Genomic DNA, 26349 nt, shown 5'->3' with positions numbered 1-26349 from the left:
CATAGCAAGCTCATAGTGTAGTAAATAGTAAATCATCTGTTTAACAAATGAGGTGTTTGGCCACAGAGAACGTCAGCCAAACAAATGCAACCTTGTGAGTTGGAAAGGCTTTCTGTTGAACTGAAACATATTGTACAGATAATATGCAGGAATATTGATAAGCATCATGATAATATGACACTGGAGCAGGGCAATAATGACTTGTTATAATATAGGTTTCATAGACAATTGGAAAAGCTTTTGGGGCAGACCTGATCTGTTGAAAAGAGATGGTATTCATCCCTCCCGGGATGGTGCTGCTCTTCTATCTAGAAATTTGGCAAATAGTCTTAGAGCTAAACCATGACAAACCAGGGCCCAGATCAGGACGCAGACAAACTGGCTAAACCGACCGTCTGCTAGCCGCCTCACGTCACAGAACTCAGATAATTCACAGCACATAGAAACTCTTTCACCTAGATATTATCACATAGAGACTGTGTCTGTACCTCGAACTAGTAAATACAAAAAACTTCCGAAACCTTTTAAGGGTAAAAATTTAATTGATGTTCAAAAAATGAAAATCACAGATAAATCAGATAAACAAATGATAAAGCTTGGGTTACTGAATATTAGATCTATTTCTTCAAAAGCACTTATTGTAAATGAAATTATCACAGACAATAAACTAGACTTGCTGTGTTTGACAGAAACCTGGCTAAAACCAGACGATTACATTACTTTAAATGAATCTAGTCCTCAAGGTTATGATTATCGACACAATCCTCGACAGAAAGGCAAAGGGGGAGGTGTTGCTGTAATTTATAGTAATATATTCAGAATCATTCAAAAGAATTTCAAATATAATTCCTTTGAAGTGATGGTGCTTTATGTAACATTATGTAAGTTGACATTTGTGCTGGCTACTGTATACAGGCCACCAGGGCACCATACTGACTTTATCAAAGAATTTGCTGATTTTCTATCAGAGTTAGTACTGGCTGCGGATAAAGTCCTTGTTGTTGGTGATTTTAATATCCATGTAGATAATAATAAAGACGCATTTGGATTGGCATTTGCAGACATTTTAAACTCTATTGGAGTTAGACAACACGTGTCAGGACCCACTCATTGTCGTAATCATACCTTAGATCTAATACTGTCGCATGGAATTGATATTGATGCTGTTGAAATCCTACCGCAGAGCGATGATATATCAGATCATTATTTAGTCTCGTGTATAATACAATTAGCCAAGGCTACAAAACCACCACCCAGCCATAAATATTGTAGAACCATCATGTCTACCACTAAAGATTGCTTTATAAATAATCTCCCCGAGCAGTTTCATCGCCTTAGTATACCTGACAACTTAGAAGAACTCGATGCTGCAACAGAAACTATTGGCTCTCTCTTTTCCAGCACATTAGATGCAGTCGCTCCTTTACGTCTAAAGAAGATTAAGGAAACTAATCCAACGCCGTGGTATGATGAGCACACTCGGGCTCTAAAACGAGCTGTTAGAAAAGCTGAACGTAGTTGGAAGAAAACAAAACTAGAAGTTTTTCGCCTTTCATGGAAAGAAAAAATGATTGAGTACAGAACGGCTATAAGAAATGCTAGATCTACTTATTTTTCAAATCTCTTAATAGAAAACAAACATAATCCTAGGTATTTATTTGACACAGTGGCTAAATTAACTAGAAACAGAGATTCAACTGCTGACGTTTCCATAGAGCACAGCAGTAATGACTTTATGAACTTCTTTACTTGCAAGATTGATAATATTAGAGAGAAAATTAAAAACATGCAACCGTCTACAGTTTCGCTTCAGACAGTGCACTGTAGTGTCCCTGAGGTAAAACTAGAATCATTCGCCGCTATAGGAGAGGAAGAATTATCTAAACTTATCAAATCATCAAAATCAACGACATGTATGTTAGACCCAATGCCGACTAAACTACTGAAAGAAATGCTTCCAGAGGTCGTAGGTCCACTTCTTGATATAATTAATTCATCGTTAACACTAGGATACGTGCCAAAAACCTTTAAGCAGGCTATTATTAAACCTCTTATTAAAAAACCTCAACTAGATCCGAGAGATTTAGTAAATTACAGGCCAATCTCGAATCTACCTTTTCTGTCAAAGATACTAGAAAAGGCAGTTTCATCACAACTGTGTTCCTTTTTAGAAAGAAATGGAATCTGTGAGGATTTCCAGTCAGGATTTAGACCGTACCATAGTACTGAGACTGCTCTTGTTAGAGTTACAAACGATCTACTCTTATCATCCGATCGTGGCTGTATTTCTCTATTAGTGTTATTAGATCTCAGTGCTGCTTTTGACACTATCGATCACAACATTCTTTTAAAAAGACTTGAAAACTATATTGGCATTAGTGGAATTGCTTTGGCATGGTTCAAATCGTACTTATCTGACCGTTATCAGTCTGTAATAATTAATGAAGAGATGTCGTATCGATCACAGGTTCAGTATGGAGTACCACAAGGCTCAGTACTAGGACCGTTGCTTTTCACTCTGTACATGCTGCCCTTAGGAGAGATAATTAGGAAGCATGGTGTTAGTTTTCACTGCTACGCTGACGATACTCAGCTCTATATTTCCTCGCGCCCTGACGAAACCTACAAATTCACAAAACTAACAGAATGCATAGCTGACATTAAAAACTGGATGACAAGAAATTTCTTATTATTAAATTCAGAAAAAACTGATATCCTAATCTTTGGACCAAAAACTTCCTCACGAAAAAACCTTGAATACTCTCTAACACTTGACGGGTGCTCCATTAAATCTTCGTCCTCAGTTAGGAACTTGGGTGTGCTCTTCGATACCAATCTTTCATTTGAAAGTCATGTTTCTAGTATCTGTAAAACCGCCTTCTTCCATCTAAAAAATATATCTAAATTACGACATATGCTCTCAATGACAAATGCGGAACAGTTGATTCATGCATTCATGACCTCAAGACTAGATTACTGTAACGCTCTACTGGGTGGTTGTTCTGCTCGGCTTTTAAACAGACTACAGTTGGTCCAAAATGCGGCAGCTAGAGTTCTTACTAGAACCAGAAAGTATGACCATATTAGCCCAGTTCTGTCAACATTACATTGGCTCCCTATTAAACATCGTATAGATTTTAAAATCTTGCTACTTACTTATAAAGCTCTAAATGGTTTAGCTCCCCAGTACCTAAGTGAGCTCTTAATGCATTATAGTCCTTCACGTTTATTGCGATCTCAGAATTCAGGCCAGTTGATAATACCCAGAATATCAAAATCAACTGAAGGCGGCAGATCCTTTTCCTATTTAGCACCTAAACTCTGGAACAATCTTCCTAGCATTGTTCGGGAAGCAGACACACTCTGTCAGTTTAAATCTAGACTAAAAACACATCTCTTTGCTCTTGCATACACATAACACATTATCAATACATTAACATTTTTCAAATCCGTTAAAGGATTGTTACGCTGCAATAATTAGGTCGGCCGGAACCGAGAACATTTCCTATAACACTAGATATACCTGTACATCAGAATAAGAATGGCATCTACGCTAATATCTGTCTCTCTGCTTATCCCGAGGTTTTCCGGGTGCTGGATCCAGGCCGTATCCAGATCAGATGGAGAACCTGTGTCTGGACCTGACTACAACGCAGCCCAGGAGACAATGGGCCTACAGATCCAGTTCTGGCTGCATAGATTTTTAAATCCCCGTATCCGCTTACAAATATATATATATAATCTATTTTTAATCTCTATAATAAAAATGTATAATTCAGATTTTGATCTCCATATCCATTTACATATATTATATATATCTTCCAAGGGGTTTTTTCCCTCCTAGGACTTTTTTCCCACGCTGGGTTTTCTCCTAGGGGGTTTTTTCCACCCCTGGGAGTCAGCCGACATTGGCTTAATGTAGCACCATCTTGTATATGTTACATATTACCACGCTTGTTTGTACAGCTTATTTTTAACCACTTCCCTTTTTTTCTGTGCGTCTAATATGTAAAGCTGCTTTGAAACAATTACCAATTGTAAAAGCGCTATATAAATAAATTTGACTTGACTTGACTTGACTTGACTTGAAATATTTCAACCTTTTTTTCAAATAAATATTCCTTGAGAAGTACTTTGGTGTAAGAGCAGTTTAATCATGTTTATAAACTCCTGCCACTATAGTATTTATGCATATTGTCAATCACCTGATCTGGATCATTTAAAATCCCTCATTTTGTCAAGATTCGGTACACATTCTGAAAAGGTAAATGGCAAATTTTATTTCAACATTCTTAATGCAATGTGATCTATTAGTGTATAATGACTTAACCCTGTAAACCCTATCAAAAGAAATAGTAGTTTTAATTTTTTTAATACAGTTTATCCAACCTTTAGACCAAATCTTTAAAATGTTGAGTATCAGATTTGATTGATCAGGTGTTTATGGCTCACATAATATTGTCACATCTGTTTTTGCTTGGGTTTCATGTCTGTTATTTTGTTCTTGCCATGTCTTGTGTCATGTTCTCTGACTGGTTCATTGTCTTGATTTTGGACAGGTGTACCTTGTCTGCTCATTACTCTTGTCTATTTATAGCCCTCTTTTTTATGGTTCTTTTGTTGAGCTTTGTTTCCGTAACTCATTGTGGTGAGTTTGTTTGTTCAGGTCAAGTTCATACGGCAAGTCATGTCGGGTTTAGCTTTGTCTTTTGTTTATTTTGTGTTTGATTTATAGATTGTTCACGCATCTTGTTTAATAAAACTGCACTTGGGTTCTCCAACTCGCCTCAGTGGACTAATCGTTACAAGTATGATATAGTGAGAATGTGGAGCTCATACTCGAGCAGGAAACACTCAGTTTTATTCAGAGGCACAAACAGAGCCAATATATGCAATTTGGTGTAGTTGCTGATATTTGTATGTCCAAAAAGATGAAATTCTGACAGCTTGTAATGCAAATGAGATCTTTATGACTCTTTAACAGACTACTTACATAAAATGCATTTATATACACTAATCAGGTATAACATTATGAGCACTGACAGGTGAATGAATCACCCTGATTATCTCTTCATCACGGCACCTGTTAGTGGGTGGGATATATTTGGCAGCAAGTGAACATTTTGTCCTCAAAGTTGATGTGTTAGAAGCAGGAAAATGGGCAAGTGTAAGGATTAGAGCGAGTTTGACAAGGGCTAAACTGTGATGGCTGGACGACTGGATCAGAGCATCTCCAAAACTGCAGCTCTTGTGGGGTGTTCCCGGTCTGCAGTGGTCAGTATCTATCAAGAGTGGTCCAGGAAGGAACAGTGGTGAACCGGCGACAGGGTCATGGGCGGCCAAGAGTCATTGATGCATATGGGAAGTGAAGGCTGGACCGTGTGGTCCGATCCAACAGACGAGCTACTGTAGCTCAAATTGCTCAAGAAGTTAATGCTGGTTCTCATAGAAAGGTGTCAGAATACACACAGTTTGTTGCGTATGGAGCTGCATAGCTGCAGACCAGTCAGGGTGCCCATGCTGACCCCTGTCCACCGCAGAAAGAGCCAACAGTGGACACGTGAGCATCAGAACTGGACCACGGAGCAATGGAAGAAGGTGGCCTGGTCTGATGAATCATGTTTTCTTTTACATCACATGGATGGTCGGGTGCGTGTGCGTTACTTACCTGGGGAACACATGACACCAGGATGCACTATGGGAAGAAGACAAGCCGGCGGAGACAGTGTGATGCTTTGGGCAATGTTCTGCTGGGAAACCTTGGGTCCTGCCATCCATGTGGATGTTACTTTGACACGTACCACCTACCTAAGCATTGTTGCAGACCATGTACACTCTTTCATGGAAACGGTATTCCCTGGTGGCCTCCTGGTGGCCTCTTTCAGCAGGATAATGCGCCCAGACACAAAGCAAAAATAGTTCAGGAATGGTTTGAGGAGCACAACAACGAGTTTGAGGTGTTGACTTGGCCTCCAAATTCCCCAGATCTTAATCCAATCGAGCATCTGTGGGATGTGCTGAACAAATAAGTCTGATCCATAGAGGCTCCACCTCGCAACTTACAGGACTTAAAGGATCTGCTGCTAACATCTTGGTGCCAGATACCACAGCACACCTTCAGGGATCTAGTGGAGTCCTCAACAGGTCAGGGCTGTTTTGGCAGCAAAAGGGGGACCAACACAATATTAGGAAGGTGGTCATAATGTAATGCCTGATTGGTGTTTATATCAGTTTTCACTCTGCATCTCCCAACAGTAAGATGTTATTTAAATGCTTTATTATGTTTTATTATCAAAGATCTGCAGTTTTTTTTTATTGTAGGGGGTAAATCATATAATATCCCTAAAAAAAAATATAAGTTATTCTCATGTTTACTTTATAAAATATAGTAAATATTTATTATATGGATTTACAACTAAAAGGCTGTTTACTTGCCAAAAAATGCCAATATCAATCATATTGTAGAGGACATTTCCTTTCTTCATTTGTAGTGTTGATTTTCACTAATAATGATTAGAATGTCAGGTGACATTCTATGAAACTGTTGCCTTGAAAAGATAATCTCAAAAGCCATTATTTTGAAACATTCTTTTGGAGAATTTCTTCAGTTTTCATTGAATTTCTTTATGAATTTAGAAAGGTGTTTTAAAGTTAAATTTGACATTTCAAGCTGTCCTAAGCCCATAAAGTTACAAGTTTCTCCTCAGAAAGAGAATATAATGCTGATATTTCGACGCAATGTCAGGATTTCACCAGTAGAGCACGCCATAACATTTTTTTTTTTTTGGACACTGTGACTGTCCTGAAAGGTACAGCTCTTTTTTTAAAAAGGGAAATAAAGTTTAAATTGACCTCAATAAACAAGATTTTAAGTATTAGATGCAAAAGAATGTCCAACCCCAACAAAATATTTTCAATCTCAGTTAACAGAGGAGACATAATCCGTGGAATGACACCTACAGTATGACACATCTGAAAACAAAACTGCTTATCTTACACCTCAGGAATGTGTGCTGCTTTCTTTTCTATTTTTAGAGTCCAGTTGAATTTGTGGTACTAAGGTGGTTTGACATCTGTTCTATCAATGAACTCATACAGGTTTATAGGATGCAGGTGGCTCAACACAGGAGATCCCATGGGACCCTATTGGATGCCAGGCTGCAGTTTGCTGACATCACCTGTCACCATCTTCCCTTCGGGCTCCGGCTGAGGATGGAAACATTTCCATTGATCCGGAGCTGCTGTTGTTGACATCATCTCTGGGATTTCCAAAGTAGTGTTTTCTATACACACACATATCTATATGTATGCATACAGAAGCTTTTTTTTTTTTTTTAATACTTTGGCAAATACAATAAGAGTAGCTGTAGTTGTGGTACTGTTATCTGCGTTTAACACATTTTACCATCTTAAAATCTTTGATGTTTTCAGTTGTACAAAAGTGGCAAGGAATATGATCCTAAAGTTGCTACAACATTTTTAATTGTACATAAAAATGGTAATGCCAAAATTTTTCAGATATGAAGTGACATGGATATACTAGTGTAGTAAAGAGTCCAGCATTAGCAGACTAATTCACTAATTAAATCATCTTGAAGGTGCACTAATGACTAGAAGCATTCAAACATCAATTTTTATAAATGACCGCAGAAAATAACTGTAGTATTCTACACTGATAAATGTTTCTTTAGAAAATTAGTATTATTTTTATACTGTTATAATTTATAGCATTTATTAATATTTTGAATTCACTTTTATTTTTATTTTCATTTTTTTTTTTACATTTTTAAATTCATTCTGTTTGAGTACATTTGTTATTTTTATTTATATTTCTATATAGATTTTATTATTAAATGTTAAATCTTCTTCTTTCGGCTTCTCCCTTCAGGGGTCGCCACAGTAAATCATCTCTCTCCACCTATCCCTATCTTCTGCATCCTCAACACTTGCATCCACTAGCTTCATAACCTCATTTATTACATCCATATACCTCATCTTTGGCTCCTGCCTGGCAGCTCCATGTCCAACATTCTCCTATTATCAAATGTTAAATAAATATTATTATTAAACATTATTTTATTAAAGGGTTAGTTCACCCAGAAATGAAAATTCTGAAATTTATTTCTCACCCTGATGTCGTCGAATGCCGTAAGACCTTCATTCATTTTCGGAACACAAATTAAGATATTTTTGATAAAATACGATATCTTAGTGAGGCCTCCATTGCCAGCAAGATAATTAACACTTTCAGATGCCCAGAAAGCTACTAAAGACATATTTAAAACAGTTCATGTGACTACAGTGGTTCAACCTTAATGTTATGAAGCGACAAGAATACTTTTTGTGCGCCAAAAAACAAAATAACGACTTTATTCAACAGTATCTAGTGATGGGTGATTTCAAAACACTGCTTCATGAAGCTTCGAAGCTTTACAAATCTTTTGTTTTGAATCAGTGGTTCGGAGTGTATCAAACTGCCAAAGTCATGTGATTTCAGTAAACAAGGTTTTGTTAGGTCATAAGTGTTTTAAAATTTCAATGGTTCACCACTGGGGGGCGTGACTTTGGCAGTTTGATACGCACTCAGATTCGTAAAGCTTTGGAGATTAATGAAGCAGTGTTTTGAAATCGCCCACCACTAGATATTGTTGAAAAAAGTCGTTATTTTGGTTTTTTTTGGTGCTTTTTAATATTAAGGTTGAACCACTGTAGTCACATGAACTGTTTTAAATATGTCTTTAGTAGCTTTCTGGGCATCTGAAAGTGTTAATTATCTTGCTGTCAATGCAGGACTCACTGAGCCATCGGATTTTATCAAAAATATCTTAATCTTCAGAACACAAATTAACGAAGGTCTTACGGGTGTGGAACGACATGAGGGTGAGTAATAAATAACAAATTTCATTTTTGGGTGAACTAACCCTTTATTTAATAATTATTAAATAAAATTATTTTATTATTTATAAATTTATTTATATTTCATTTTTATTTGAGTTTTAGTTTAGCACTTCAACTCATTGTTTTTCTGTTAGTTGCCTAGGTTTCTTAAGTTTTTCATATAAAATGTATATTTTATTTTATTTAAGCTTTATTTCAATTACTGACATTTTTAAAAAAAATAGTGCATCATTTTTTATTGTTTTAGTTAACAATAACAACACTGCTTCAAGTGTATATGTGTATGTGTTAGAAACGTGACTGTATATCCTTATATCCGTGACTTTATATCCTTATAAATCAAACATTTGACTGAATATCTGTATAGGCACAAGCCTTAGATTACGGCCATTTTGGTGTATAATTTAAAGCAGGCTGCTGTATCAACAATGCAAAAAAAAAAAAAAAAAACTTTATTTATTAAACTGATTATATTTATCCAGATCATTAACACCGATCATTTCTTTGCCAGTTCCTTCTGATTCAAATTTGACATATTAATCTGTCTACCTTCAAGCATGATGTCATGCAATCTTACAGCCATGATGTCACTTCTGATTCATCTTCGGTTGTGCTCGTGAGCTGCAGTCGTCGTCTGGGGACTCATTCTTCTTGCTAGGTGAATCACGCGCTGCTCTCAATGCACCTAAAGTTTAAACACAAGAGAATGACAAGTTAACACTTTCTGGACCAGTTAGATCTCAAATACAGAGTTGTAAATGAGAAAGATCTCTCTGTGATAATGTAGATCATAACTAAAACCAGACATTAAATAACTGACAGATGCCGAACAGGAGCTACGCTAATCTAAGAAGTGAATCTTAGCAAACACTGTTGCAGTAATACAAATATGTGTGAACAAACATGTACTGTGAAATATTAGAAGTATGAATTTTACTCCCAGATATTACAAGTGTGTTAATGAAGGCCTGTTTGTCCTACAAAATACTTCTTAGTAAGTGCAGGCCGGCAGCAACAACATCATGTTTGGCTAGCATTTGGATGACTGACAGAAGCCTAACCACACCCTGTTTTAGCAATTGTGGTTTGTTACTAGGAGTCCACGTTGCTGCTCGGCCAATCAGGATGAAGAGAAGTTGACCTTCTGCTGTGGGTGTATCCCTTTAGGGCAGCCGCAAAAACATATGAATGACTGAGAGATCGTCATGAGTAGCCAATGAGGACGCAGCACAGATCTCACCAATCACAGCTGCTTTCTGTTCTTCCGGACAGTTACCAAGTCACTGTTACTGCCTGGGTAAGCTGGGGCTGCCTGCTATTGGTTAAAAGTGCAGAAAGCCAAGCGCCTGATTGGCTGAATTAACACACGCCGTTGCTAGGGAGCTGCACCAATCACAGCGAGGCAGAAGTCAGCTGTTTGGTTTCTAGGCAGGATTTCCTCGCTGAGATGTTTTGGCGGGAGAGCGGGGAGGAAGGAGGGGGTTGTAGAGTGAAGTGGAGCATGTGATGTGTTTGTGTGTTTTGCTCTTCCTCTTGTAGGATCTTTCTGATGCAACATGCAGTTGTGAGGGCGGTGTCTCCTGGGCCTCTTGTGATTTTTTTTTTTTTTTTTAACACGTCTTTACTATGAAACAAGAACCAATGATGTAGCTGTTGCCACGGTGGCAGCGCCAGCGTTTGTTTTGCCTCGCTCTCATCTCTTGTACCTCCCCATCCACAGTTACCGTAGAAACAGAGTCACTTTGAGTCTATTTCAATCCTCTTCCTCTAGTCAGTGATTTGTCTCTACCTCGTCCTCATCCTCATCTGAAACCATCCCAGCATTTCAGCAAACTGAAATCCCTGCCAGCAATGTGTTGGCCTAGCTGCACAGAATAATGAAGTTTGTATGCAGGTTTAAAACAATCAGGCTTTTATAAAGCTCACACACTTTAAACTAAAACTTTCATACATGTTAATCTTTTTCTAGAGCAGTAATTAATCTTTAAATTAGCCATTGCAATCTCACGGTTGCTGCGCAGTGTGTGCAGGAATGCTGAGCCCAACGGCTGTCGGAAAGGATGATGTCATCGCAAGCGAGTGAGAACAGGAAGACTGTAATATTCAGGTGACTCACTGCCCATTTACAACAAGTGCACTTGAATTCTGGCTTAGGCTGAAAATATGCATGCACAAAAATGCAGAAAAGTGTACAAATTGATCACAATAGATCATAATAACTAAGGTTGACAGATGTCAAGGTCAGTGTATTTGTCCATTACAAAAACAACAAAACAAAACAACAAGCTTTCCTGTGGATATTTGCATGGACAACAAAATTAAATTAAATTTGGAGTCAAATATTCCTCATATACAGAAAATGTTCTCTCTTGGTGAGATACAACATAGGTTCCTTTATAATGGTGTCATGTGACTGATAACTTGCCAGAAATATATGATGCGTTCAAATCCTCCTGGGAAGTTCGTATTTACGAGTTGGGAAGTCGTGATTATGACGTCAGGTGCTCAAGTCTCAGCAGCAAGATGGCGGTGGTCCTTCTCTTAACAAACTACACAAAAATACAGCAATGTTTTTAAACTCTGCTTTTAGAAAATGAAGAACAAAGAATGTAGAGGTGTGTTTTGCTTTGTTATGTTTTTAATTAACCTATGAAGCCACTTTATCGTGACATATTATATTGTTATATTACAATGCTATTATATTTTGTGCAGGCAGTTGGCTTATTTTGTTGTAAATTAAAAAGCCTGACAATGTCACTGTTAAATAACTTTAAGTATTTTCGTATTCCGCTATGTTTCTCACTGACACGCCCCCAAATCCCGAGATTCCCACTCGTATTTACGACTTTGTGGCGGCCTTCATGTCTCGTAAATACGATCTTTCCGACATGACTTAATTGACCCTTCGCAAAGACCCGCCCCCCTTAGTTACTGTTGCTTTGTCCGACAAGCCGTGGCGCTGTCATGCCACACAGAGTGAAAAATACATCACGGAGCAAAGAGGACACTGACAACACGTTGACAGACAAGACAGAGCAGGCTACTTATGATATTAAACAAAGTCCCAGCTTTCAAACTGTGTAGTTTTTTTTAAGAAATTCAAACAATAAAAACCGTTTTGTGGCTCTTTAATGTGTCGTGACAGATCGCTGTAGCGCCTCGTGAACCGATCATCTCTTCCTACTAGTTCATTTATAGCATCAAATAAACATGAATGAACATGAGAAGAAATGTTTCAAACGCGGAAAGACGTCAATACACACCATTTTTCAAGTTTAAGTCCACTGAGGTTAATCTTCTAACTCCTGACTGCTTTGACGGACAAAATGGCGGATTCGTCGTTTTGACTGGTTAGATCGCTTGTCAATCAAACTCCCGGAGAAGGGTCAATTCTGACAAATATAAAGGGAATAATGCAATATATTCTAAAAGTCATTCAAAAATAATCTACCGCTGTTAAACATCTGCAGTAATATAATAAAATACTTAGATTTTTCTAGTTGGAAAACGTTTCGTCACAATAAGTGTCAATAAAAGCATGCTTTTCACTAATTTTGATTAGTTTAAAGCACTTATAACTCCAACAACAAGCGGCATTAAAACGGTCTCTTTCAACACAACCACTAATCTCAACAGTTTGAATTGTTTAATCTGATAAAACTGCTGAAATGCTCAGTTTGTACATTAAAAGAGAGTTGACAGAGTCAACACACAAACCCTAAACTGACCTTTTCCCTCGGGCACCAACAACACCGACTCCCGCCTCTTTAGACTAATTAACATATCATGTGATGTCAGCTCAAAATGGGCGTGACTTTCGGCGCGCTCGTGTCCAATACAAACAACTCGAGCGGAGGGCGCAGAATGAAAACGGAGCGAGTCCGTGTTAGTAAATACAAGCACAGTGAAGACGGAATAAAAGAGCGCTGACACAAAAAGCGGAATAAAACAGTACTGACAGGCACATTCAAGCACTGGCGGTGAGTGTCTCCTGTTTCTGTCTCATATGCTGCAGTTTCATTCTGTGTTTTTTGATTTCTGTGGTTTACTCTATTGAAATAAGAACTGAAGTGACTTTTTGTCAGGAAAAAAACAGTTGAAGTGTTTTGATCTGTGAAAGAAAGTGACTAAAGTGTTAAATTGCAGAATAAAGATCACAACCTAATACAGTGAAATATTCCCAATATGATATTGTGATTCAGATGTCCATCTAAACTTAATAAATCTGAAATATCAAAAGAGTGACTTTCACATGAGGTTTCATGATGTCCTGATGTTTTCTATTTGTTTTTACTTTGCTATATGCTGAACACTACATCTTAAACCAGCCTAAAATGGTTTTCTTAATAACAAGAGTGATTGATGGTGGTCTTCAATGGTCTTTCAGCCTGGCCATGCTAGTCTGACCGCCCCACCCCCAAAAACCCTTTAAAACCCTCTGAAACCAGCCAACAGACCAGGGTATCCAAGCTGGGAAACCAGCTAAAACCAGCAAACCATACTGGGCTGGTTTACAGCAGGGATTAAGAGTGTTATTCACATTAATAATCATCTTTCCATATGATAACCAATCTATTAATAGAATTATACTTCATAAAATAGACTCATAATGTGGGTTTTTAATTGATTATATTTCAGCCTTCATGTACTGCAAACAAATTACACATCTGTGCATGTCTGAGAACTCAATTTGACCAATTTCACTGTAATTATATGAAACTATTCTCATCTGAAAGCATCTGTACTAATCTAACTCTCAGTTGATCAGATTATTCATGAACAGATTTCATAAACTGACTTGTTGTGATGGTACAGATTTGCAATGTATTGTTTTCTGGGAAACTGCGGCACATAAAACTGTGAGCACAGGCCTGAAACTTCCCCTCATTTGTATGAGGCTCCTTTGAAATGTTGCCATTTGACGTTTTGGCGGTTTTGTTTGTGACCAGCCTATCTTAGTCATCTCACTGCACTTTGATGCCAGAAGTTGCACTTATGTGCTAATCTAGTTTCTGGTTTTAACGATTCATTGTTCAACCAAATAAAATCTATGTAATAATTTAAACTTATTTAGATCAGTCATGGTTGGTTGTTTCTTGTGAATGTGGGTGAGCTCTCTGAGATTCAGTGTTTGCATGAGGTCAAATATTCCTAAAATGCACTGAATAGAGAGGGAAAACAATGCTAAATGCAAATTATAAAAGGCAACTAATCACATTGGTTAATATGATAACTGTGCATGGTTTGGTATAGAAAATAAATAAGCTTATCAGCTTTTAAAAGGAAGTATAAATTGCCATGTTTTATGTTGTTTATGTCCAAAACTGTGCATCCAATCAGATATTAATTTGTCATTTAGTAATAAACCAATAAATAAACAATGCATTTAAATGTTTGATTTTGTTGCACATGAACATTTTTTGCCATTGTGTTTGGTCATCACTTAATATCCAATGTAATATATGGGTCCTGAAGCAAAACCACTGCACTAGAATGAAAAAACAAACTTTTTTGAGGCCCTGTGTCATATTATATAATACAGAAAACACAGTTTTCAGCATGTGAACAGTGAACAGCATGTGAATTCTCACAGTTGCACAGAGTGACAGTCTGTGGTATATTTCAGGGCAGTTTTGCTGACTCCGCCGATGGATGATGAGGAGGACGAACAGCTTCCTCAGTGCTGTGAAACACCGCTAAGAAACAAGAGCTCAGAGAACAGAGACGCCCACCGTGGAGCGGTTAACAGACACAGGCGCTTTGAAGACAGATCCACGCAGACACTGAGCTCTGTCCTGAATTCAGTGAGAGACGGAGATATGGCACCGTTCCAGGGTTCAGGGAGAGACGCATCATCTCCCTGCGGATCTGTGGATGCCAGGACTGCATTCAGGGCTCACTGTGGACCCAGGGGCCTTGCTTCACTTACTATGGCCTCTGGGGCTCCAGGGCCAAGAGCACTTTTTTATGGTAGGGATACACAATATGCATCATATCCATGATTATGAGATTGTATTATGGCCAAACACAAATTTAACTTTGTCCACATTAGTGCCAGAGATTTTATTAAAGGCCTTGGAACTAATTAATTACTAACTAACTATTTTTTTCGATTTCTGAATATATATATATATATATATATATATATATATATATATATATATATATATATATAATTAGATAATAGTTAAAAAGTAAAATAATAAATAAAAAATCTATATCTAATAGCATTTTCTGTGACAGTTTTGCCCTGAGCATTTTTATTTAATGGCCTTGGATCATGTTAAATTTTGTTAAACCTGAAGTTAAAAATTAAACCAAACTACTAAACTGTATTAAACTTACTGATTTTCATTCTTAAAGGTCCAGTGTGTATTATTTAGGAGGATCTATTGACAGAAATGCAATATAATATACATAACTATGTTTTCAGTGGTGCATAAAGACCTTACATAATGAACCATTATGTTTTTATTACCTTAGAATAAGCCATTTCTATCTACACACACCGCGGGTCCACTTACATGGAAGTCGCCATTTTGCGCCGCCATGTTTCTACAGTAGCCCTAAACGGACAAACTGCTCTAAACTGTTCTTCTTCTTCTTCATGGCGTTTTTAGAGGCAGCTTAATAATATTCGCAATAACATATCGTTTACTGAATAATTAAGTAAATATAATTTCTTAATTTATCTAAATAAACCTCGTTGCTTGACTGGCTACTCTCTGCTGTCTCAGATGATGATATCTTTGTCCTGTGTAGGCCACCGTAGCTTCTCTATGTGCTTCGAAAGTGGGCTGAGCCATTGGTTGCAATTCGCTAGATGCTAAAATTTACACACTGAACCTTTAAATATTTTATAGAATATTATAATATATCGATAGTAATAATTATTTTAATAGTATACAATATAAAACTATATATATTTTGTTTTTATCTTGTAGGAAATGCTGGATTTCGTGCACACTTCCCCGCGTTGTTCGAACCTGTCCCGGATGGCGTACAAAACGTCGAAGAAAGAGAGGCCAACGAAGGGAGAGCAGAAGAAAAAGACGACGAACGTGACATGAGAATTAGCGTGGAGATTCAGATTGGACGTAAATTGCGTGAAATGGGGGATCAGTTTCAGCAGGAACATCTTCAGCTGGTAAGAGTGATTTCAGATCAGACTAGTAGAGGCCCATGTGAATCAAATGGGTAAAAGATTTTCACAGGTGTGTGGACAGAGTCGGTGGTTTCATTGCAGTGGTTTCGGTCACAATGTGCAATGACAGCATTGTCTTGTTACAGTGCTGTATATGCAAATGCTCAGCGGGAAGGATGACATCATTATTGGTTTGCTCATCCTGTTTACTCAAGTTCTCTTAGATTGTATCATATGTCTAATTTACTTAATATAATGAATACATACGTATACTGTATACAGTCCAACAATAACCTTTCAGTAAATAATGGAGGAGTTTAACCCCTAGATGATGTTTATATATCAAACTTATTTATAAAGGCTGCGTGACTATTGAAAACATTGTTATTTGGTTTGTGGTAAAATCGGATTAGTTAAAAGTGTTTATTTTAGGTAAACAAGAATAATATGAGAGATGCATGGAAAAAAGTTTTATAATTTAACTTTTTATTTTTATAATTTTGAGAAGTGCCACATCTTATCATGTAAATATGGCCATCGGAAGATGTTTGTGTTGTAGATGTATTTTAAAGAAGTTTTTAAATTACAAACAGCAGATGAAGACAGTGTATTCTTGTTCAATAACATGGTTTTTGCTAGAGGAAACATTTTCCATGTATGAGACTTATTTATGTTATCATTTATCCAAAGTGATTTTTACATTTATTAGAGAGGCATATTAACTCTCATCCTCTACATTATTGTTAACAGGGATACATTTAGATTTATCAAGGGTTTAAAAGTTTGCAATTTGTGTTCAGCATTTACCCAGGCCGGCAGTAGTTTGTGTATGAGCTCAGAAAGAGGATGTGAAGTGTGTTTATACTGCGAGCTAATTTTAGACAGACTAAAACGCCACGTCAGCAGACATGTGACCACAATCTCAAATGTATCACCTTTAGTAACACTCTGTGTTATATGCTGAGCCGCTACAACTGAGATGTTTTAATGAACGTGCAGACTGTATGATTTATAAACTGTGGAAAATACTGAAAAAATCAAAAACTGAAACTTCATGTTCTCACAGATGGCCTAAGGGTCCTTTGAATAATTTAAAACCTTGAAAGATGACAATCAAAATAAGAATAAATGGGTCAGAATAATTTAAATAAGTTCATCTAACTTTAAATCTAGCATGCCTTCAGTGTGAGCGGTTGCTTATGCAACATACTGCAATAGTCAAGGCTGAACTACAACACAGCTGGCCTGACTGCTGATTGGCCGCTTTAACTGTCCATCAGGGGGATTTAGAGGGAAGGGGAGGAGTTTGAAGTGAAGCTTGAGGCCACAGCGCCATCTTATGGCAGATACCTGCCACTTAAAAACAAACATGAGATCAACGTTGATCCTATTTACTTTCATAATAGACGCTCCTTGTCTTATTGTGCATGCTTTATTAAAGACAACTTTGCTTTTTGGCAGATAGAGAAAATTAAGTTTGACATACTGACGGAAATATGTCACATTATTTAAGTAAAATGGGTTGTAAATGTCAACTCATGTGGACTTCAATTATAAAATGGATAGTTTAATAATGACGCCTCGCTTGGATTATTAAATGCAATATAATTTTCCACCTATGGCAGAAATTTCACCTGATGAATAATTATTTTTGGTTTATTTTTGTGCAGTTCATTCACAGGGGCCGGTTGGGTTTGTTCCAGTTAGTGACGTCAATCTACAACTTCCTTTTTCCTCAAGAAGGACCCCAAAATGCAAGAGCACAGAGATGAGAGGCCACAGCTCACCTTTTCAGGACCCAAATAAGTTTTACACAGCACTGTAAGATGTGCACAGATCTGGATTTATGTGGCTCAAAAACTGTTGTGGAAAGAAGGTTGCCGCTGGTCAGACTTCCCTCCTTTTTCCGAAGAAGCCATTCTCAAAATGGAGCATTGGAGTAAATTTTCTGCAGGTTGCATATCAATATAAAGATATTAATATTCTGCCTTATGTTTTCCCAACATACGTTCACACATGAGCGGATCTCGGTGCAGTGGATGCCTTAATAAAACCCTCAGAAGAAGGAAGAACTGAAGAGCTGTGAGAACACTCAAGGTCAACACTTATGTGGGCGTTTGAGTATTTGTCCTGACTTTATTATTACATCTTCTGAACTGTGACGCATCCAGAACAGAATCTTGATCTTTCCCTGCTGGTGTATCACGGATTGTGCTTGATTCACTGCTGTTATCAGTGTTATTGGGACAGAACAGATGTGATGATACATAATTCCAGAGGCCAGTAACATACTTCAGAAAGAACTGAAAAAGTTTTGTTTAAATGCAGAAAAACAACTTGAACATCAGGTTTTACTACCTGTATATCAATAATGAGCCATTTTTGAGAAAAACAAAAGAGACAGATATGAATTTTGTGATTTTAAAATGCTGAAGAGGATCATGTTTTCTCATTAAGAGAGAATGTACCACAAAAATTATGAAATATTAGTTTGCCTTAATGAATTAATTCTGCTGTCATGTATCACAGACATCACATAATGACATGATATCTCTCAGGCACTGAAGTATTACTTTAGATATCAGTGTTTAAAGTATCTCTTTAGTAATTGGTGATTATCAAAATGTGCTCAAAGAGCAATACACCAAATCATCTGTTACAGTTCAACTCAAGCGATAAATGCAATCATTAATATTTAACAAATATAGCTACAAGTTACCTAATGAGAACTTATCCAAGTTCTAGGAAGAGCTGTGTTGATATGTATATGTCAATCAATAGTTATTATAAAGAGGATTATTACTGTAAATGTCTTAAGAGGGAAAGTGTCCTATGGATAGCAAAAATATGCTTTAATTAGAGGGATAGTTCGCCCTAAAAGTAAAATTATGTCATCACTTACTCACCCTCATGTCATTCCGAACATTCCTGTGTAATCTCCTTTCTTAATTGCTGAAATGTTACAGATTTTCGCCAGAGCAGCGCCATTTTAATTTTGGCGCGAACAAGGCTGCGAGGGATTTAAGTAATGACGAAAAATCTTTCCACAAAAATTTCAATAGATAAAAATTCCATAAAATTACAGTACATACCAAGACTGTCCAGCCTCGTTTCTTCCTCGTAAAATTCTATGGGTTTGTATATGATGACAGATTTTGCATTTTTTTGTGAACTGTCCCTTTAAGGACGAGGACAATAATGAACTCAGATGTGAGCGTGTTCAATTTGAAGCGATGTTACGCAGCGCCGCTTCAAGTCGAACAAACCTGTAGATTTACTGAAGCGTCCAACGAGAAGGCCAGATGGCATCATGTGACTGGCTTATGATCTGGCGCTGATATGAATATTTAAGAGTTTGTATATGATGTGCGATAAAACGGGGGAATTTATTTTCCATATATATATTTGTAAGACCATATTGTAAAGTGAAATTAATATAAATATGAGATTAATAATTTAAGTTATAAAAATAGATATCGTTCCATTGCTGGTTTCTTAAAGGGTTAGTTCACCCAAAAATGAAAATGATGTCATTAATTACTCACCCTCATGCCGTTCCACACATGTAAGACCTTCGTTAATCGTTGGAACACAAATGAAGATATTTTAGCTGAAATCCGATGGCTCAGTGAGGACTGCATAGGGAGCAATGGACACTTCCTCTCTCAAGATCCATAAAGGTACTAAAAACGCTATGAATCAGCGTATCGAATCATGATTCGGACGGCGTGTCAAACTGCCAACGGCTGAAATCATGTGACTTTGGTGCTCCGAAGCTTCCTGAAGCAGTGTTTTGAAATCGGCCATCGTTATTTTGTTTTTTTTTGGCGCACCAAAAATATTCTCGTCGCTTTATAATATTAACATTGAACCACTGTACTCACATGAACTGATTTAAATATGTTTTTATTACATTAATGGATCTTGAGAGAGGAAATGTCATTGCTGGCTATGTAGGCCTCACTGAGCCATCGGATTTCAACAAATATATCTTAATTTGTGTTCTGAAGATTAATGAAGGTCTTACGGGTGTGGAACGGCATAAGGGTGAGTAATTAATGACATTGTTTTCATTTTTGGGTGAACTAACCCTTTAAATGCTTTCTTTTGTGGTACAATCTACTGAGGTGCCTGTACTTTGCGGTTTACAATTTTACATGGTTTGCTTGTGCATTATCGATAGATTTTTATAACGTAATGTCGTCGGTACAGTGTTAGAGACCATGAAGACGGTGTGAATATAACACAGACTGTCAGAGTCCACAAATCCACATGATTCCTCTGCAATTATTCCATTTTATTTCCTCACCACATTCCACGGAGGTGATGTTCCAGTGCTGTGCTGTATTCTTGTCCTGTTGTTCTTCTGACAGGTGTGCCTCAAATGCTTGTGTATTGGTAACGATGACACTTGCAGACAATCAAACAGCTGAAGGTGCCTTAGAACAGCAGGCCAACGATGAGGACTTGATCACACTGGGCTTCAGTCACGAGCACCCAAACAAACACGTGAACACGCATTGCAGTTTGGATGAATAAATACCTCCGCACAAACCACAGGGAGCTCAGACAGACTATCAAAGAGAACAGGCTGCTACTGCTGCCTCATTTATCTGAAATGCCCTTTCAAATGCACTTGTCTCAGAAAAGTCGTTAAATGAGTAAAAATGTTATGCTTTTTTTACTTTGTTTGGAATGTGTACGACATTACTGCTGGTTCTTTTTTAATTTTGCTACTTAAAATAATTATACAGTTTGATAAATATATTAAATGCTGTTATAAAATTGTGAAATAAGATGTCTTTTTTACATATATCATAAATGCTGTCATATAAATGCTGACACTTTTTCTGCAATGTTCACTGCATTAAAATATTTATGGATACTCATTTGAGAGAGCTTTGTCATTATATTTATGTATACAAATTATATATATATATACACACACACTGTAATATATAATATATATATATATATATATATATATATATATATATATATATATATATATATAATGGTTACTTCCTGTCCTTGATTCTGATTGATAGCTGTGTTTTATTCACAATAAAACAAGGCTATGACCGCTTCACCGTGTATCACTACACAACACCCTTAGCAACCACTTTTAGCAAAGTAAACTGTTTGTTCTCAGTTGATATTGTTCATTGAAGCTTACTGTATTATGTAGAAGAGTGTTGTGAGAAAGAGATTGAGTGAGCAAGTTTATTACCTGCATTCAGATTTAGCATTTTCCTTCAGGTCAGTCCTATGTCCGTAATAAAAAATCTGTTTAAATGTCCGATGTATTATCTTGTCCTTTTAACAGTTAAAGGGGTTTTCCCATTACTGACAGCGCTAGTCAAAGCATTTGTCAGTTTCGTCTTGTTCCGTGTTCACAACAATTCAGTCTTGTCAATATAAAAGTCTTCGCTACTGACTGACACACTCATAAAGACATTTGCCGCCATCTAATGGCGTAATTATGTCACTTCTGTTGCTGTTCACGGTCAGGGACTATTTTTTTCCGGCGGAAGGAAGGCTTTTAGTGAAAGTTGCACTGATACACATTTTTGGCTTTAATATTTGTATTGTGTGGTAACCGTTTTATAAAAGCAATAAGGCACTCGAGGCTAGTGCTGTATCATGAATAAGTCACGGCTGAAGGGGTTGCAGGCACTTCACGTTGCCTAGCCAGGAGGCCTAAGGATCTTCTCCCTTCACCGACGGGAAAGGGAAGCTTTTTTTTCTTCCTCTTTTATCACTGATTTAAATCACAAGAGGAGACATTTTCCTCAGATTTCAAACGGACCAAAACCCGTCGGAGGAGGGGGACAAATCCTTTCACGGCCTCGAAGAACTTGTAAGGTAAGACAGACTACAACTTAATCTTTGTTTGAATGAAATAATAATTATAATAAAAATAATAATAATAATAATAATAACACTAACAACAATTCTGAAATATCAGAACTGAGATCTCAGGTATAGAATTATATGAATGAAATAGATTGAGAAATATCCCATATCCTAAGAAAATATTATAAAAATTATAGTTTGATATTGATGCATCACCGAGTATGATACTGCATTGAATGTCTGAAGTTGGGTGACCAAGATAAAGAAAAGAGAAAAGAAAAGAAAAGAAAAGAAAAGAAAAGACATTTTGAAAAAATGTTTTTGTAATATGACACTTTTGTATAGAAACTATATTCTTACTCAAACAGGAATCAGGAGAATTGTAGAAGTACATTGAGGCACTAAAAAAAATAATAATATCACTATCACTGTTTTTCTGCATCTTGCAAAGCATAACTTGCTTGTTTTCGTGATCTAAAAAAAGTAGTAATATCACTATTGCTACTGTTTTTATAGATTTTGCAAGAACAGAATTTACTTGTCTTCACACTTGAAAAAAAAGTGATATTTCTCTATTTTTTCTTTCTGAAAAGAAGAATTGCTTAAATAGAATGGGGAATGCTGTGGTAAACGTGGTCCCTGAATTGAAGGGACCCTTAAAAAAAAAAAATGAAATTTGAGTAATGGAAAAAATTTAACAGATACAATGGTGGCCAAAACTGACAAAAGGGTATTTTGACTCATGCGGTACTCTGAGTGTTTCAATTCTAGAAGAAGCAGAAGTGGGAAGACTGGATGCTGTTCAACAAGTGGGAGAGAAACAGAAACAGCAAAGAAAATCTGAGAACCTGCAGCCCTTAACGCAGTGCAAACCACAAAGCAGAATCCGGAAGAGGAAGATATGGATATGGCATGCGTAAGCCATTGTCCCCCTCCCAACAGACTCTTGACTGATCAAAGTGTCCAGGCAGCTGCAACTGAGGAAGCAAAGGTCCCTTCTGCCCTAATCAATGATAAGGAAAAGATTAAACCTGATGACAGTGACACAGAGACTGATGAGCCACTGGCATTGCTACAGGAGGAGGTAAAAAAAACAATAAAAAAAAATAAAAAAAAATTGCAAGAGAATATTCAAAGAAACTTTTGCTTCATCACTTCCAAAAAAAAAAAAAAAAAAAAAAGTCAGAAATGTTGAGAAACATAACAAGATCCAAGGCCAGACTGGGGAGTCGAGAAGCCCTCAACCTGCTGGTGCTTCAGTTTTCCTGGAGAAGGAACTTATAACTTTTGGAACTTAGAGGAACTCTCAATTGCTGTACTTTTGGACCTAGAAAAGTGGGGTAAAGTGAGTGGTGGATTTTATTAGAGCAGAGGAGAACATCAATGCCACATACAGACCCACAGGCCGAGACTGGGCAGATATCTTCAATAACAAGCTGGCTTTGAAATGGACTGAGGTATGTGGAACTGGTGAAGATGCTTTTACCCCAAGCACTGTAAGAATGAATGCTGGTGCAGGTGCAGAGGTAGCAGACTGCTTGGAACAGGATGACTGCCAAAATGAGGTTGGCATACCCCACACGTCTTGATTGGGGTGCAATCACAAAGAAGCTGAAGGGAGTCAAGAAGACCACCAGAATATGCCATCTCCAAGAAACCGCCAAGGTCCATCATATCAGTGGAAAACTGCTGCTGCTGTGTCTGTGATGAAAGAGGACTTTGGGCCAAGGATTGCCAAAGAGAGAGGAAACAACATCTCAAACATGAACCATCTCCTCCCTCCCCTTGGTTTCTTTTATTAAATGTGAGAGACCATGAAGAGGATAAGGTGGGAGACACTCAACTAAAACAACTACTGCAAATAACTGACAATCCAAGACCAAATCCAATAATGACAATTCAAGTTGAAGGACATTCATTACCTTTTTTGGTGGACATAGGTGCCACATTTTCTATGATCACTGCAGAGACCGCTCTAAAACGTCCAAATTTAGCTTATTCTGGCAAAACTCAAATGGGGATATATTATCTGGCAAATCACTGGTTGATAAGTTGACTTTGAGGGTAACAAACAAGCTGAAACAGGTGACCCATTCTTTCCTGGTTTCTGTTACATGCCATGTAAATTAATTGGCTAGAGATTTATTGTCCAAATTGGAATTGATCATTTTCATTTCGAACGATGTAATGGAAGTGCTCAATTCCAGGGGTGCTTTTATGCAAATTACACCAAACTGGTATTATAATTGGGCTTTAACGCCTTACTTTAATCCATACTCTGCTTATCAACAAATGTTGCCAGATTTAGCAAAAACCACCTCATCTACATTATAGGCCAAGATAGGAACAATGTATATGAGGAGGAATGCTTTAATGTACCACCAAGGAAAAAAAAAAAATCTTGCTTTTTATTGGTATCCCAGCAATAATCTGCATTCTCTGTTATACTAACACTTGCTCAATCTGCTCTTTTTCTATCAGACACTAGTCCAGCCCCACATAGTTTGGCTCACTACCCAGTTAAAAACTGGTAACTGGACTTGGGATAGTAGTAAGAAACACTACATCAACCAAAAAGGGGTAAAAGCATATCCCATAATGCAGGCAATTGAGGTTCACAGGCTCTGTAGCAAGGAGAACAAACCCAAATTTGATCCAAAAAAAAAAAAAAAAAAAAAAAAAAAATCACCAAGTGTGTTTTCTGGGGAACTTTCTAGACATCTGGAAAGATTCTTTCTCCTGAGGGGAAGTACCCTAATTCAGAATATAGATGATTTGATGCTGTGTTCTCCCAACAGAAACACCTGTGAGATCGATATGCGCGCATTACTGGAGTTTTAGCAGAGAATGGACACAAAGTGTCAAAATCAAAAATACAGTTATTACAGCAGGAAGTTAGGTACCTTGTTCACCTCATTTTAGCAAAAGGTTGCGTGCTAGGATTTGAACGAATTGAGACAGTTCAGAAAATTCCGGAACCCGTCACAAAATAACAAATTTTTAAAATTTCTGGGAGTTATGGGATATTGTAGGCCATGGATCCAAGATAAAGCAGAAATTTCAAATCCTTTACTAACAGCAGCTCATGAGCAGAAAGTTCTAACTGATAAATTGGTATGGACAGAGGAATGACAGGTTGCATTTGAAAAATTGAAATTGGCTCTCTCAAATGCACCATGTCTGACTACTCAAAAAAAAAAAAAAAAAAAAAAAAAACAGAGCTCTTTGTTTCCAAAAACAATGGGGTTCATGTCCATCGTTTTAACACAACCCCACCGTGATCACCGTCGACCGATTACATATTACCTCAAACGATTAGACACTGTCGTACGTAGAATACCACAGTGTCTTCGTTTGGTATCCGCCGCTACTGAAGTTGTTTTAGCGTGCTTGGATATGGTGGCATTCCACCCTTTAACTGTGTTTATTTCACATGCAATGCACACTCTGCTGATGCAGTCACAAATGACTCAGTTTAAAAAATATTCAGTTCCAAATAACATTGATCGAAATTCAAAATGTGGCAACAAGGAGAGAAAACGTTGGTCGGAGGGGGGTGCAAAATGCAAAGATGGGGAAAGATGCAAAAAAACCCCCAAAAAAACCTTTCCTACCAAAACAATTGTATCTAAATTTTGCAAAGTGGTCTAACGGGACAGACCACTCGCAGCGAATAACGTGGGAAGACGAAGTAAGCCACAAACTTACTCCGCTCACCCCACACCAGAACTTCCTTTTCAGCACATCACAATGGATTTCTTTGAGCTGACATTGTTGATATGTTTTCAAAGTGGGTTTAGTGTTTTCCAAGTAGAAAAGCTGATGCTACGACTGTAGCAAAAGCTCTAAATAAGAGAAGTTATCCCAAGGTGGGGAGTACCAGAAAGATTGATCAGTGATATTGAGATCACAGAATTGGCAAACAAACTGAGAATAAATTTGACAAACTCCAAAATGGTGGCACACTGGAAAGGACAAATCAGACTGTAAAAACCTAAATTGTGTAAAATTATGGCAAAAACATGTATGACATGGGCTCAAGCCTTTCCAAAAGTCTTGATGGCCATGAGAGCCTGAAAAGGGACCAGGACAGCCCTCAGCCCACATGAAATTCTTACAGGTTGGCCTATGCGAGTGGAAATCGAGCCTTCTCCCAGGAGGGACTTGTGGCGACTGATGAACAATTGAGAAAGTATGATGTCTTTAACTAAAGCTATCAAATCTATCTACTTGCAGGTGAAAGCTGCTTTGCCAGTTTCAGGTGACGAACCGCAAAATTCCTACGTGCCAGGAGTCCAGGACAGTGGATCTGGTTTAGAGACTTCCGGAGGAAGGCATGGCACTGTCAGAGTGGTTGGGGCCATATGAAATAATCCTGACAATCAACACTGCCATCAAGGTTGCCGAGGATGATACCTGGATTCACGTGTCGGACTGCAAACCTCACTAAC

The 26349-nt window shown here is 37.5% G+C and overlaps 2 protein-coding genes across 5 annotated transcripts in view; one reads left to right on the top strand and one right to left on the bottom strand.

The window, feature by feature from the left end:
• adgrg11 (adhesion G protein-coupled receptor G11) overlaps positions 1-20482 on the bottom strand; it is a 36471-nt gene extending 15989 nt beyond the window's left edge. For 3 of the 4 annotated variants that reach the window (XM_048207689.1, XM_048207691.1, XM_048207692.1), the window contains exons 1-2: positions 20352-20482; positions 9448-9583 (exon numbers count right to left, since the gene is read on the bottom strand). The gene's annotated coding sequence lies outside the window, so the exon portion shown is untranslated. The remainder of the gene's footprint in view (positions 1-9447; positions 9584-20351) is intronic. The other variant, XM_048207690.1, reaches the window with a different exon arrangement.
• On the top strand, positions 12641-19638 carry bmf2 (BCL2 modifying factor 2). The gene is made up of 4 exons (XM_048207696.1): positions 12641-12878; positions 14525-14868; positions 15843-16045; positions 17713-19638. Exons 2-4 carry the CDS (start codon positions 14547-14549, stop codon positions 17812-17814), a joined length of 627 nt encoding a protein of 208 aa, XP_048063653.1. The 5' UTR covers positions 12641-12878; positions 14525-14546; the 3' UTR covers positions 17815-19638.
• Positions 20483-26349: the final 5867 nt, after the last annotated feature.

Source organism: Megalobrama amblycephala, linkage group LG11 (genome assembly GCF_018812025.1).
Source record: "Megalobrama amblycephala isolate DHTTF-2021 linkage group LG11, ASM1881202v1, whole genome shotgun sequence".
NCBI lineage: Eukaryota > Metazoa > Chordata > Actinopteri > Cypriniformes > Xenocyprididae > Megalobrama > Megalobrama amblycephala.
This window is presented reverse-complemented; position numbering and strand designations above follow the sequence as displayed.

Coding starts and splice junctions, on each gene's coding strand:
- bmf2 (XM_048207696.1), top strand. CDS start 14,547: ATGGATGATGAGGAGGACGAACAGCTTCCTCAGTGCTGTGAAACACCG. Junction 14,869..15,842: donor GCCAAGAGCACTTTTTTATG/GTAGGGATACAC, acceptor TTTATCTTGTAG/GAAATGCTGGATTTCGTGCA. Junction 16,046..17,712: donor AGCAGGAACATCTTCAGCTG/GTAAGAGTGATT, acceptor ATTTTTGTGCAG/TTCATTCACAGGGGCCGGTT.